General features: G+C 44.6%; 1 protein-coding gene across 3 annotated transcripts in view; it reads left to right on the top strand.

The window, feature by feature from the left end:
- Positions 1-16225, top strand: part of LOC122993548 (tetratricopeptide repeat protein 28-like) — a 168814-nt gene that overhangs the window by 140297 nt on the left and 12292 nt on the right. For all 3 annotated transcript variants that reach the window (XM_044367814.1, XM_044367824.1, XM_044367833.1), the window contains 6 exons: positions 2109-2905; positions 3079-3623; positions 4915-5438; positions 10323-10432; positions 13480-13609; positions 13731-13949. In XM_044367814.1, coding sequence (XP_044223749.1) covers positions 2109-2905; positions 3079-3623; positions 4915-5438; positions 10323-10432; positions 13480-13609; positions 13731-13949 — 2325 coding nt within the window. The remainder of the gene's footprint in view (positions 1-2108; positions 2906-3078; positions 3624-4914; positions 5439-10322; positions 10433-13479; positions 13610-13730; positions 13950-16225) is intronic.

The following is a 16225-nucleotide window of genomic DNA, read 5'->3' on the forward strand; positions in this document are numbered from 1 at the left end:
CTAGTAATACATCAGTAGGCATTATATCCTCAGTAAGATCAGCCTCCGTTGGGGAAAGCATAACCTTGGGAGTGCCTTTGTGGCGAGAGCTGTCAGTGCTCTTCCAACCAGCTTGCTGTGAATCTTAACATGCTTCCCCTCTTAGGAAAGACTCCCAGGAAAGGCAAAGCTGAGTGTTCTGTTCAAAGTGTAGGAAATGTCTGTGCCAGTAGAACTTGGAAATCCAAAAGGTTCTAAGCCCCACTCATTTTGGCTCAGGAAAAAGACACTTTACTATATTTGTACTGTACAGTATCCAAAGCACCACATGGATTCCGCTTATTGTGTCCTCATTGTGAAGTTATGTCATTTGCACCCTGAACTCCACCTGTATTATTTGGCTGCACTGTTTCTCTCTGTGTTTTACTCTGAGCTACGCCTAGCATACCAATTCCTCAGGGTGGTGACCTGGTGATTACAAGGTCAGTCCAGGTTGTATCACTTCAACCTGAGAACACGAGCGAGCAAACAAACAAAAAATCAGGTCTGATTTGTCAGCAAGGTCTCCGCGGCATGCTGAATCATGGTCTGAATTAAGTAGGCAGATGATCTTTGATTATGTTTTTCCAGCAAAATCCAATCTGTCTGCAGAAAAAGCTGTTTTGTTTAATTTTGAGACGCCCAATTCAGGCAGTTTTAGTTTGAAACTAATCTCCTCATTTCGCCTTAATTTAAGGGAAATTGTATATATATATATAATGTTCAAACTTGCAATAGAAAGCAAATTTTCAGAGGTTTGGGTCATGTGAAACCAACAAAAGTATGTATGCACTGTATGTGTAAATAGACATACCTGATAATGTGTCAAACCACCAGTATGCAGCCCAGTGGTTCATACTGTAGATGCACCAAAGCTTTTTCCATTCTCACTGGCCTCATGTACTCCTGTTAATTGAGCCAAAATCTGAATGCATATCCACATTTACTGTATAACTTATGCTGTCGTCTGAGCCGTCTGTTTAGTTTCAATCCCACTGTTTATGTAGCCTGTGTTCAGGCCCATAATGTGGCAGGTTTCGGATGAAATAAATGGGAAAACACACATGGCGGTAACTAATCCCGGCGGCACCATCACATACTCACCACAAGCCACAAAGCCTCTCTCCTTCTCTGGTTCCCACCCACTCTGGCTCCAGAACCGTTTCCATCCTTGGTGTCCTATCGGTGGCCCCCGTCCTAGTAGCCCATTAGTCTCCATGCTGATGCAGCAAAGCTGTGATGACCAGGCGGTATGGTGGATGAAGGACTCAGTTATTTCCCTTGAAGCAGTTCTCCATCCACCAGCCTGCAGCCATCCGTCTCCTCTCTCAGTGAGCTTTAATATTATCAGTGCAATTATTATCATTGAAGGCTCAGTGACAATGCAAAAGGAGAAATCCAGAGATTAGTTGTGAGTCTCAGAGGGAAGGAGGAGAGATACGGTAGATATGCTGTGATGTCTCTTTACTCTCTGCCGTGTATTTGTCAGGGTGTATGAGCATGTGGGTGGGGGCACATTTGTTTGGATGTTGTGTGTATGTATGTGTGTGTGCCAGATGGCTGTCTGGCTGCGGGGTAAAGCCATTATTTTTCAGAGGATGGTATTTTATCAGAGATAATACGCTCAATGCACCGGCTTCTCCATTATTTATTGTTTCTCTGCACTTATCTCATTTTTCTAAAGTTGTTTGCTGAGCTTTCCATCAGCTCTTCACACTCTCCACCACTTTAACTTCCTACGTCTTGCTTTCTTGTTCTCTCATAACCATTTCCAACCCTGTGGAAAAGTTGTTGATTTTAGTAAAATCCCTCTAAGACACAATCATCAAAGACAGCTTATTCAATCAAAAGATTCTATTTTGGTGTTATAATAACTTTGTTTGATTGCACTACATTTTAATGACCATAATTCTGTGGGAGAGTGTGTAGTGTAAGCAGAGAACAGATGGCTCAGAGAGCATATTTTAACAACCAAATGACTTGTTTTGTACATGAGGAGCTGACGAGGCACTTGAATTTTACTCAATTACAATTTTCTCCTGAATGGGTCTTTAACTTCATCCCCCTCGCTCTCTCTCTTCTCTCCACAGGCATCATCCACCAGATGAAAGGGGACTATGAGACTGCACTGAAACTCCACAAAACACACCTGGCCATTGCTCAGGAGCTGAATGACTACGCTGCTCAGGGCCGGGCCTACGGTAACATGGGTAATGCCTACAATGCCCTTGGAGCCTTTGACCAGGCTGTCCGCTACCACCGCCAGGAGCTGCAGATTTCCATGGAGGTCAATGACCGGGCCTCACAGGCCTCCACCCATGGCAACCTGGCTGTGGCTTACCAAGCCCTGGGGGCCCATGACCGCGCTCTGCAGCATTACCAGAACCACCTCAACATTGCTCGTGAGCTCAGAGATGTCCAGAGTGAGGCTCGGGCTCTGGGCAACCTTGGCAACTTCCACTGCTCTCGTGGAGAATTCCCTCAGGCTGTGCCCTACTATGAGCAGTACCTCCGCCTGTCCCCTGACCTCCAAGACATGGAGAGTGAGGGGAAAGTTTGTCACAATCTGGGCTATGCCCACTACTGTTTGGGCAACTACCAAGATGCCGTCAAATACTATGAGCAGGACCTAGCTCTGGCCAAGGACCTCCATGACAAACTGAGTCAGGCCAAGGCGTACTGTAACCTTGGTCTGGCATTCAAGGCCCTGGGAGACTTTGCTAAGGCAGAGGAGTGTCAGAAATACCTGCTTTCACTGGCCCAGTCCCTGAACAATGCACAGGCTCGCTTCAGAGCTCTTGGGAACCTGGGGGACATATTTGTCTGTAAAAAGGATGTGGCTGGAGCCATTCAGTTTTATGAGCAGCAGCTGGCCTTAGCTCACCAGGTATGGACACATATAGTTTCTAATACACAAACTTTTTGACTGTAGTACAACGTATACTAGCACAATCATTATATAAGTGGGAAATGTCATGTGGAATGTAATTGTTGATATAATTCACAGGAATGTAGCTAATGTCCCTCATGTTGATATTCTGAAATTCTATCTGGTTTCAGGTTAAGGAGCGTAGGATGGAGGCCTGTGCCTATGCTGCCCTTGGGGCCACCTACAGGCTTGTGCAGAAATATGACAAAGCTCTGGGCTACCACACCCAGGAGCTAGAGGTGTACCAAGAGCTGGGTGACGTGCCAGGAGAGTGCAAAGCCCACGGTCACTTGGCAGCAGTCTACATGGCCCTGGGGAAGTACGCCATGGCCTTCAAGAGCTACGAAGAGCAGTTGGAGCTGGGGCGGAGGCTAAAGGATCCAGTCGTGGAGGCTCAGGTGTATGGAAATATGGGCATCACAAAAATGAATGTGGGGGTGATGGAGGAAGCTATTGGCTACCTGGAGCAGCAGCTGGCCACTTTACAGCAGTTGAGTGGCAACGAGGCAGTAATGGACAGGGGTAGGGCCTATGGAAACCTGGGAGACTGTTATGAGGCTCTGGGAGACTTTGAGGAAGCCATCAAGTACTATGACCAGTATCTGTCTGTGGCCCAGAGCCTCAACCGCATGCAGGACCAGGAGAAGGCCTACAGAGGCTTAGGCAATGGACACAGGTGAGTCTGTTTTGAGTGAAAGGCGTATTATTTTAAATTCTCTATTTGACATTGTGAGAAAAATACTTATATAAAGCAGTTTGCAACTATCAGTTTCTCCTAGCTGTTGCAGCAGCAGGTAATTGTATTGACTGGGTAATAATCACAGTAATCCTACTTTGCACATGATTTTTTCTCCTTGCACTCCCTATCAAGGACCACCATAGTTCAGAGACACCTTGCTGGTGAGGAAGGCTTGTATTTGAGCCTGATGCTGGCTGTCTCAGCAGCAGCCTAGTGGCCCTGGCCTTATCAGTATGCAAAGAGGCTTTGGCACACAGACGTCTGAAACTGGGGGAAGCACAGTTATTTCGAGGCAACCTCTTACATCTTGTGTCTCTTCTCCCTTCTATTTCCCATTTATGCGTCAAAGAGCCGAGAGCATCCTAGGAGGCTACACTGCAAAATAAAACACGAAAGGCTTGCTGAAATCCTCATTTCAGAGATGATTTTCTTTTTATTGTGCATCATCAGCATGGCACCACAGCAGTCACACACAGCAGTATTAGCTGTGCATGAGTTCAGAGGGGAATAATAGACATCACACACAAACACTTCTCGTCTTCCAACCGCTCTTAGTCGAGCACATACATTATCACACAACATTAATTAAGCTGAAGACTTTTATTCTTGTAATGCTCCATTTGAATGGGAATTGTTGATGTGCCTGAGAATGTGAATAAAATCTGTTTGAAGGATATGAAGGCGAATTAAATGTTGAGAAGGGATGAATGCCTCTCTGTCAAAACATACACCAGGGGGTGGAAGCTGGGCTCCTTCGACAGATGACCCAGCCCGTATTAAACAGTGTTACCCATCAAACACAACCTACATTTAAATTTCACATTAGGGCTCAGAGACTTCCACACCCACTTTAGTCTGTCAACATCAACAACTATCAGCAATTTGTTGAACATCTAAATTTGTGTTTTATTCACACCAATACTGAAATTATGTGGTGCTTTGCAAATGGAAGTGTTCTTGCAATATGCACTCCTCATTATTTGCTCTGTTGATGTTTTCAGAATAGATATATATCTCTATGAATGAAGAATATATTTTTCTCTAGATATGAGATAAGCAGGGAGATGAATGGATTTATTTTGAGTGTTGTAGGCATGGTTGATATCTCAGTATTTATTTAATTTGACCAGAAAATGCCAATTAATTTTTTCTAGGTTGTCTTAGGTTATTATCTCTCATCTAATCCTCCTCACTATGACGCTCATTGGTTTTCTGTCTCTACCTGCAGGGCCATGGGAAATCTACAGCAGTCGCTGGTGTGTTTTGAGAAGCGGCTAGTAGTGGCTCACGAGCTAGGGGAGTGTGGAGGCAAGGCTCAGGCTTATGGTGAACTGGGTGCACTTCACAGCCAGCTGGGCAATTATGAGCAGGCCATCTCCTGTCTGGAGCGTCAGCTGGCCATTGCCCGTGACACCCAGGACAGACTACTGGAGGGAGATGCCAGCTGCGGTTTGGGTGCTGTATACCAAGCTATGGGAGAGTATGAGACAGCCCTGCGATGCCACCAAAGTGATCTGGAGATCGCAGAGGAGGCAGGAAGCCCCACACGCCAGGCCCGGGCCTATGGAAACTTGGGCCTTACCTACGAGTCACTTGGAAACTACGAGCGGGCGGTTGTGTTCCAAGAACAGCATCTAAGTGTGGCGGCTCAGACTAATGACTTGGCTGCCAAAACACTGGCCTATGGCAGCCTGGGGAGAACACACCACGCACTGCAAAACTACTCACAGGCTGTCATGTACCTGCAGGAAGGTGAGTGAGTCAGGGGGAACAGGAGAGAGGATTGCCTTTGTTGCCTGAGCTGATAGGCTTAGAGTTTGTGAATTCATGAATATGAAATTCAGAGCCTATTTGTTGCTAAGCCTTTGCCACATTTTTATTAGGCTGTGTGCATGCGTGTGTGTTTGGGCTTTTGTGCTTATGAGTTATAAGTGCACGGGGGATTCTGTGTGTGTATTATGCGCCTGTGTTGTCTTCTTTGCTGTATAGGTATACCAGCATTTGTGTCTGTGCAAACCTATCAGGATGCACGCCAAGGCGTTTTTCCTGTTTACTGCTAGCTGTTCTTCACACCTCTGTATCTGCTTTTCTCAGAGGGTTCTTTGCAGTGAGCTGCCAAAGGATCTTTTCACACAGTAGCTGACAGACTCCTGCCTCTCACTCTTCATTGTCCCCCTACCGATTATGGTGAAATAAAAACCTGCAGCTTGGCCCCTCAAAAATTCATTATGTCAGTGACAGTGTAGTGTTTGTCACCGCAGATGTGATAAGTGGAAGCCTCCATTTACTGTATGTGTGCTGAATGTCCACACCGCCAGCCTCACCCATGCCCATTGACAGACTTCATGCTCAGGCATACCCACCGCGTTATGACCCAAACCCTGTTTGAATCCAGGAAAATTGCAGCTCGTGTAAGAGGAGAGTTCCATATTTCACCCTGCAGGAAGTGCATGCAAGGGAGCAGGAGTACATCTCCTCTATCTCTCCTCCATCCACGTTATTAGAATTAGCTGGGCCTGCAGTGACCCAGACACCCTCTGCAGGCCTGCTTGTTGAGCTTTAATGGAAACAAAGGCGACAGGCCATTCTGTCTCCACCCTGTCCTCCCGTTGTCCCCTGCACTGTCCTTGTATTGTTCCTCGGTCTGGCTGTGAAAAAGAACAGTGCCTTCACTATCCTTGACAGCCAATTATTTCTGGCCAACCTACCCAGACCGAAAAGTTGGCAAGGTTTTTTTTCCCTTCAGTTTTTCTATTTTTTCTACTCCTACTGCTAGTTTTTTTTTTATTCTTCATGCTGCACTGCTTGTTTTTTGTTTTTGTTTCCCAAAAAAGATTAATTGGGAGGAGGGATAGAAAGGCAGCTCCAAACAAGTGCAGATACTGTTGACAGCATGTGACCTCCAAATCAGTGCGTGTGTATTTATATATGAGTGTGTGCATGTGTGTGGGTGTGTCTGATATTCATTCTGTGTTGCGCAGAGTAATACAGAATGATAAGGTTACAGTGAAAGACACATGGAGATACCAACTAACTGCTGATAGGAAGAAATATATTCTGTCACTTCAAGTGCCCAAACAACCCCCAAAGTTAGTCACCTGTAATTTAACATTAACAGACACTGCAAAGCACAGTCTCAGTCTTTAACAAAAGAGGCATTTCACACCAGGGTGCACTTTTCAATGATTAACACAATAGTGTCATTAAATCAATGCCGTCATTGTAGCGTCTAATGAAGGTATTACAGTTTCTAAACGCTTCATTAATGGAACAACAAATAATGAAATTATAATATGAACCTACAAAGGTAGCTTTTTGGGGGGAATGTACCTGATGCTTAATATGTGAACCAGAATAAAATAGATGGTATATTGATTAATACATATTGTAAATAAAAATAAATATGGATATATATGATATGTATATACCCTTAAGAAAAGAAATCCAATCAGGTTTTTGTATTATAGCTTAAATGTTTAATTCCCCTTTTATATGGATTGTATAGAAGACTGGTGTTATATATATATTTATGTGCTAGCTTATACAGAGAGAGAGAAAGAACATATTACAGGGTAGTAAGCTCTCTCTATATACTATATACAAAGCACACCTGTACAGTACAAGTGTAAGCTTGTATAAAATCTGTTTATAAGAAATCATCATGTGTAAGACTAAAAAACATTAGCCAAACATTGTAGATTTTTATGCAAATTATATAAATGGTACATTTCCATGCTTTCGATATGTGATACACTATAATAGAACAGACTCAGGAATTCTAATAAAACATATTCACGCTGTTCGGCCTTTGAGCAGCCTGTCATGAGGCATATAAAACTAAATGCAGTTACATGATATGTATCTCAGTGTGAAATGTCTGGACCTTTCATCATCATGTGTGGACCCCTCCCGGTTTTCAGTGTTGCTATTTTCATTCTATAAATATTGAGTGCTGGTTGTTGTTAAAGTGGCAGTAGGGGTTGGACTGGTGCTACTGTACTTTTTTTGCTCTCAACTTTTGTAGATCTTTGTGGTTTTGTCAGTTTTAGTTTTTACTTCTTAGGCTCAGGACAAACAATATCTTTCACCTCAAGTGTGTATATATATATATATAGTAGTGAATAATATCTGAAAAACTGAAAAAAAAATTAGCCTAGTTATCTCATAAATTATTAAGCAAACTTTTGCAAATCCCAAAATTTACTCCTCAGCTTAATGCAAATGTCAATACTGTCTTCATCACTGTAGAAATCTATTTATGTGGGATGAATTCAAATTTGATGTGGTTGTTTCTTCAATGTTATGCAAACCAGTATACAATCCCTGTCATCCTCAGTGTTTTGACCACATGCCAGAGGTCTGGAGAAGTTTTTTTTGGACAGAATAGGTAAATATGGGTGCTCACACCATAGTAGAGAAGGGAGAAGACACAGCAGTGGAAGTCTGTGTCAGGAAAATGCCTCCAGGACTTTTTTTTCCCCTCAAAAAAATTGTTTATGGTACACTTACTGTATGTTACACACTGTTTTTTTCTACATGTGGTCATGATCAAAGGGCACTGTGATGTCATGTGGATGAGTGCCTATGTGCCAGGGTATTTGGTTTGAGGCTCAACGCACTTGTGGTTCTACAGTGCATGAGATTCCGTGCCCTTTTTCTGTGCATGTGGTGTCTGCACGTAAAGCTTGTGTCTGAAGGCAGAGGTGCGTGGGCCTCAGGGGCTGCAGAGAATCTCTCACCCAGCTGTCAAGCAGCCTTTAAAGTGTTCTCTAGTTGCTCTTCAGGGTGCAGCCAGCCACGGCCACATCCTCATGTCAGCCGCTGCTACGTGACTGTGCCTGCGGGGCACACCAAAGGCACGCACGGTGACAGTGACAGACACTGAATGATACAGCGCGGTAGAACAGAGGAAATGAGAGAGTTAGGGAGGGAAGGAGGGATGGAGAAAAAGAAAGAAGATGGCAAGCGGGTGGAGGGGAAAGAGACAGAGATCGGTAGGAGTCATAATTCACATGTATTATTTCACTGTCAACTGGAGACTAAAGAAAACATAGAGTTGGTTGACATTCAGGCTTGATCATAAAGAACTATCACAGAGCAGCTCAGAGAAAGAAAGGTTTTCTCTGTGTATGTGTGTGTGTGTGTGTGTGTGTGTGTGTGTGTGCGTGCAGATGAAAGGCTCAGACCTGGAGTTGAGATGAGTGAGGGGTGAGGCTGTCAGAGAATGAAAAGGATAATTTAGATCTGTTTCCTCTCTCTTGCTCCAGTGCCTAATGAGCCCTAAGCAGTGCCGAGGCCCCGCAAGCACTGCCACCACAGTTGAGATGAAACAGGTAGAGAGAGCAAAGGGGGGGGGGGGGACCAGAGACACAGGCGCAGAGATGAGAAAACGAATATGGGAGGTAGAGAGAGAGAGAGAGAGAGAGAGGGAGAGAGAGAGAGAGGAGCACAGCAGATGCATGGGGGAAGAGGGCAGGCGTGCAGACGGAGGGTGTGTGGAAAGATAAGGCGAGAGAGGGAGACTGTTGCAGGCTTCAAAGGCTGCCGGCTCGCGTGGCCATGGAGGAGCCATGAAGTCTATGGTTGCGTGGTGTGCTGGGTCTTGCGGAATAGGCTGGCTGTTTCGGGTCACGCTCTCTGTTCTTGGCTTATCTGGTCCAGCCACAGACTGTTTTCCAGGAATGCCGAGAAAAGCAGACTAGGACGAGGGTGGCTTGGCCCATTTTCTCCTCTCTTTGACCAAAAGCATGTTTAGACCCCTCCATCGCACAAGCAAACGGAGAGAATAGACTCGCGAAACGCAGCCCGCGTTAAGTGAGACTGTGCATGAGCAATGGACTGTTGCAAACTGCAGGCTGCTTACTGTGCATTTAGCACCTTGTGGGTGATATGTGGCCCAGCAGCTGTCGCTTTTTTTTTTTTTTTTTTTTTTTTTTTCATTGTCCTCTGCGGAGTGGCATTTTCATCTCAGTAATTGGGCAGAACCAAGTACTCAGCAGGCAGGCTGAGGACACATGCAAAGATGTGACATACGCCTCACTGCTTGAGGGATTGGAAGTGAAAAACAAACTGCGTACTCGCCAGGTGATCTGACACAGGCACGCTCGCTGAACATACACACCTAGATACACACACTCACATGTACATGCACATTCAAACCTCCCTCGGCTTCCCGAACAGCTCTCAAAGTCTCTCAAACGAAATATCACAGAGCCGACTTTGCGCTGTGAGTCTGCGTGCAGTCTATTATTAGCTCATCAGTGTTTTGCAAATATTTGTAGACTTGTTCATGATGTTGTGTGGCTTCTTTTATGCAAGCATTAGGCGTGTGTTTGTGTTTGCTCAGCCAGTCGATCCCTAGCATTGATTACTATGCAGTCCGATTAGTGCTCTAACAGCCTCCCTCTATGGTAGAAGTGTGTGTGTGTGTGTGTGTGTGTGTTTAGTACCAGTGTGAGCAGTATCTTACAACTGAGGCCAAATATCGAAACCTGTTCGCTGTCAGAACATCAGTACCACGCTATGCTTACATCTGTTACTCTGAAAGATACCTAAGAGTCTGCATGCTCTGAATAATTTTTACTCTCTCCCTCCTCTCTGTCTCTCATCTGCTCCTGTTTCCTCCCCTTCCGACAGGCCTGCGGCTTGCTGAGCAGCTGGCTCGGCGTGAGGACGAGGCGAAAATCCGCCATCGTCTAGGGCTTTCTCTGTGGGCCAGTGGGAATCTGGAGGAGGCCCAACATCAGGTGAAGTATCTCCTGTTCTTTCCTCTCCCCTTACCTTGCCTTGCATCAACTCTCCTCTCCTCTCCTCTCCTCTCCTCTCCTCTCCTCTCCTCTCCTCTCCTCTCCTCTCCTCTCCTCTCCTCTCCTCTCCTCCATCTGGACTCCTTCCAGCAAATCCACCTCTTGTACTTAAAACTGACCTCTAATAAGCACACATCTGTCGGAAGGCAACAATTACAAACGAGTGGAGGAAGTAGATGTCCAAAGACGTGGGGTGTGGAATGTAAGTTTTTAGTAGTGCCCTCACGGTGAGAGAAAGAACCCCAGAGGAAAGAAAACAACAAGAGAAGACAAAAAGAGAGGTGACTATAGAATTTGAACACGCCTGTTGGCAATATGCTGGGTAGTCTGTTGAGCTGGTAAATGCTGTCATCTCAGAAGACAGGCGACAGATGACTGAAGATTTTTTGTATTTATGTGCATGGTCTCAGGAGTCCCAAGCCTCTGCATCATACACACACACACACACACACACACACACACTCCTCCTCAGCCCACTACCCACCTGGCAAGCATGGAATATCCCGTTAACATCTCTCTTTGCAGTCTGTCCACACACCACAGCTCAAGATTTGATTTTTTTTTTTTTTTTCTAGTTTGTGTATCCTCATACAAGTCTGTGAACAGTCAGCCAACAGCAGTGGCTGTCACGTGTGCCTGTAGGGATGTTATTCAGCTGCTTTCATTTTCAAAATCTAGTCCAAAAACATTTCTGTTATGATACACGCAAGCTACGTACATCTATGTGACCCAGATAGCTTTGTTTTCAGTCCTGCATTATACTTTTCAAAAAGTAACTTTGTCTGTTTGCAATTATCTGTAACAAGAGTTGGGGAGAGAAAAGACTGAACCAAGGTGGTGGTGACTAGACCAGAGTGCTCATGAGTCATGTTGAGGAATTCGTATTCAATTAAAGCAAAATATTATTCTAACAAGGCAATGCAACATATTTTTCCAGCGTGTGTTTGCTTTCCAGTTTAACACTTGACCTTGGGCCCTCAGTGTTGCATGTTAAAATGGTGTTGTCCTTGTTGCAACTCACAGTTATCCAATGCTTTGCCAACATATACCACAGCAATGTTAATTTTTCCCCCCCTCTCTGTCAGCTTGTAGCCCTCAGGGTGAATTGGTGGTGGGAAAGGACACTGTTGTCCTCAGAATATAGATCAAATGGTTATTCATGAGCTGGCCTGTTGCTATGCATGACCTTTGTAAATACCCTGACCCACTTCAAACCTCATTTGTAAAGGCTTGTATTGGAATTTATAAAGCATCCATAGCTGTAGAATGAGAGTACTTGACCTTATGTTCCTCAATCTCTATATATTTAAACCAAATTGTATTTTGACATCCTCATTATGATCCCGGTGTTCACCGCGACACACAGATTGACATGTCATGATTTTAAGCCTGATTTTTTTAAAGCATGCTACCTCTGAGAAGTGCTCACATTCGTATCTAGAGGGATCATGAATCAATAAATTCATGTTTACTTAAATATCTAGTCTACTGTAGATGAAGCTTTTTTTTAACCTCTGATATCATGTGTCAGAGCGGGAGGTTCCCCAGGGAGGTTATTTTACAAAAATCATTAGAAGAATGTGTGTATCAAACCCTGCTCAGGTTACTGATTCACTGTGACATTGACATTCACTTAACATGTCAGATAAAAGCCATGTTAGTGTCAGTGATTGTAAAACATGAGAGTCCTGTTTGAACACATGGCAGTTGAAGAATATAGCAGATTTTACCTGTACCACAGCCAAGCAAGTCACTGCGGACACAGCACATTTGGGACTGTTTCCTTTCATCTGTGCCAGGAGGGGTCAGGCCAGAGGCAAGGCGCTGTGAGAAATTAGTTTCACTCTTAAAGGGATGTCTGCAAGCCTAACAGATTAAACTAGCACTGCAGCAATCAGCCCACAGCCCTATCAGCAAAATCATCCTGGGACTAGCAGCTCCGTCTACTAGCACTAATGCAGCAGAGCTCACAGATTCTCTGCTGATCTCTACTCTCCCCCTTCACTCCCTCTGACACACTTTCCTGCATGACCTTGGGATATGCCAGATGAGCTACAGTGTATGCATATACATGTGCTCACAAGAAACGCTCTGTCTCTTTTTCTTTTCTCTCACCAAACCCACAGTGCTGATAGAATCCAGTTCATCCATACCAACAAGCTTTTCTCCACTGCAGCTTTTTGTCTTTTATGCACTATGGTCAAGCACTGTGAGCAGAGTGCTTTAGCCTCTCTGCTGGTCCTGGCCTCCTGAAGAGTGGCTCTATAGCAGTCCCAGTCATCCTACAGGGCTGCCATAGGCGCAGAAATAGGAAATCAATAAAGACTCCCATGAATCAGCACTGCTGGCCAGCTCTGCTTGGCCAATATGCAACACTGCCTCCCGCCCCACCTGTCCATTGTCTTTCACCTTCTCTCAATCCAATGTCTGGCACTGTCCAATAACACAGACAGACCTATCGAGTTCACCACGCATTTATTCACACTGTCTGTCCAAGATACCCAGGTAATGGTTTAGCTTCTCATTGCCCTTTCCCATGTCCAGGCATATAAGAGCTGAAGAGAGGTTTACTTGTGTTGGATGGTGATTCATCAAGCTACATTACAGTTCATTCCCCTGCTGAGAAAGAGGCAGAATTGGAAAGCAGCATGTTGGATCAGGGAGGTGGGATGCTACCATCTAGTGGCAAAAATCTCTCTGTCTCTCTTTTAACCATACACACGTGGTGGTATATTATTTGGTGGACATTTTTATCCAAAGTGTCTTTCACTACCACGACCGCTTAAATTTTAGCATGTGTTACCCCTGTTTAAATTAAACCTGGGATGGAGAAAGTGCTGGTATCATGCGCCAGCTTTTGAGTTACAAAAGACCACTTGTCACCCTCAATAATCAGGAGTGAATGAAAGTGTGATGATATAGTTTTAGTAAATGATCAAGCCAATGATATCTCAATTAATTTGATTGTTGTTTTTGTTTATCTGCAGTTATATCGGGCATCTGCACTGTTTGAGACCATCCGGCATGAAGCCCAGCACAGCACCGACTATAAACTCTCCCTGTTTGACCTGCAAACCTCCTGCTACCAGGCTCTCCAAAGGGTCCTTGTCAGCCTAGGTATGTCCATAGACACTTCTTATATCCTCACTACTTCACACTGTTAGCTTTGCCGCCATTATAGGAAAAATCAGGTTTTAGCTTGAACCTATTTATCAGCATTGATTTCTCAACACCACAGGCCACCATGATGAAGCTCTGGCAGTGGCAGAGCGGGGTCGTACACGAGCCTTCGCTGACCTCTTGGTGGAGAGGCAGACGGGCCAGCAGGACTCAGACCCCTACACCCCAGTAACAGTGGAACACATCTTGGACACCGTCAACAGCCAGAGGGCCTTGGTACTTTATTTCTCCATGGCTGCTGGTTACCTGTACAGCTGGCTGCTGGCTCCAGGAGCAGGTAAGAACTAGTGCTCGGATTGTAAATTGTTTTTTTGGGAATCCAAGTATTATTTTTTCTGCATTAAAACAGTCTCTGTGCTGTCAGAGACCAATCAAATACTGTGGCTAGGTTTCAGATGTTCTCTTTTACTCAAGTAAAATAATCCTTTGGCCAATAACTCCTAAATCTATTCATTTTCCGACAGTCCTTTGTTAAATGCTTATACAAAAATAATAGTGTGTGGCAGTGTATGTATCTACAGAGATCCTGCCCTCTGCCTGTATTTTGTTATTATTTTGCTGTGTTCGGGATGTTTATGGGCATCAATCTTTGGGCAGTGGGTGTGTAGCCCCCAGCCAATAACAGCATGCAGAGTGTGAGGTCGAGACTCAGGTTACATCGCTGTCTCCGTCTATCTCTCCTCTGCTCTCTGTCTGTGTGTCTGTTTGACCGAGGGCAGGGCTGAGCTCCACACAAACACACATACACATGCAGAGAGGCCACAGCAGACAGGATGAAGTGTGCGCTTCGGCTGCATTCACACAAAATCCAGCAATGTGGCACCTTCCTGCAGGGTTGTAAGGGGGTGTGGGCGTGTTTATTTTTGCTTTATAATATAACCGTCACGAAACAACCAGAAAATAATGTTTTATTTATCTGATTCAATGCTTTGTTATTGCTACCACCGCTCCCTTTCTTCATACATGCACTAACTCGCTTGACCGCCGCTGCTCGCTCTCTCTCTCGCTCTGGTGTTGTTGAGCCGGGGAGGAGGGGCCAACTTTGAATGTCTAGTTTACAAACAGCAACCAACAAATCCTGCATAGTATGCATTAAGTCACAGAGTTTCTAGAATTTTCAATTTCATGCAAAACTTATTTTTCACTATTTCTCCCACAAAATTGATCTTTTACTAATATGCATCATATACAAATAAAATATACAGTATGCAGTATTTATAAAATAGCTTAAATATTCAAACACAAAATTAGGCACGCTTACTTAATGGTTAGATACTAAAGAAATCAAATGTCATATAATTGTAAGGATGAACCAAAATGTCCAAATCTTTCCCGTCGGTGTTGAAGCGTCTTTCTTGTACGTAGTTTAAAGCTGCAACAGTTACACAGGTGAAAGCAAATACATACAAAAACACACTCTTGCTTGTTCAAATCAAAGAGGATAAAAAGCCTAGAGGCTACAGCTTGTTTTCAGCTGCAGGGGTAAGAAGGCCAGCTTTAACACCAAGCGGCAGTGCCACCTGCCACTCCACTGTTAGGATTTGCCCCCCTGCCTCGCTTCTCACCCCAGAAGGCTTCTGCCAATGAACCATGCTAATTGATAGTGACACAGCCAAACAACACTGGCAACATCTTCACACATGCCAACAGGAAAACACTTTTCTGCTTCAGCCAAGTCAGAACATAATTCCTCTGTCTCTTTTCATCTGCCTCCTTTGTTTTTTTTTTGTTTCTTTCCTTGCTTTTCTTTATATTTCTTCTTGGCATTGCTTGTGTACTTGTGTGTATTTCTCTCTCGTGTTCACACACTGAGTAACACCAACACAGGCAGAGGGATTAAGATGCCGCTCTTTTATATGAGTCGTGAAATTCCAGTTTCACAAAGAGAGTAGACAAAGCTGTGGGTGAACTACGGTGCATGTCACTCAACTCCTGTGGCTGCCACACTGTTAGTTGTTCTGTGGCTCTCTTGTATTTTCTGTTTTAAAGAGAGGAAATGAGAGCTGTGGCCCATGTCCCATGCCACCAGGCCTGAACATTTGATCAACTCCAGCTCCCAGGCAACCAGATGAACTTGACCCCCTAGCACTAGTCATAAGGATGGGAGGAACACTACAGGGACTAGTGGAGATCTTCAAAGCATTGAATATTGCCCCAAGCTAAGAGGGAGCCACTTGCTCACTAATCGCCTGTCTGTCACTTCCTGGCATTCCCTGGCATCCAGCTGGCACACAAACATGGCCAAGGCAAAAGAGTCTGCAGTCAGGAAAAAGGGCTACAAAGGTCCCAATTACCCCAGTAGTGTAAATTACGTGACATTTTATAGACCTGAATGGACATGTACACGCATATACTATATCTGAATCACAAATACTTTTCACTCAATCGTGTTTAATACCAAACAAACACGTGAGTACATCCACACTTAAACAGCACCGACACACCCACAAACTCACACACATTCACATTGACAAACACACACACACAACCTATACTCCATCTCCCAGTGCGCTCTTCCCCGCCCCCTCTGATGTTCCTTCTCGAAACTCAGCT

The sequence above is a fragment of the Thunnus albacares genome, chromosome 2 (genome assembly GCF_914725855.1).
Source record: "Thunnus albacares chromosome 2, fThuAlb1.1, whole genome shotgun sequence".
NCBI classification, from domain to species: Eukaryota; Metazoa; Chordata; class Actinopteri; order Scombriformes; family Scombridae; genus Thunnus; species Thunnus albacares.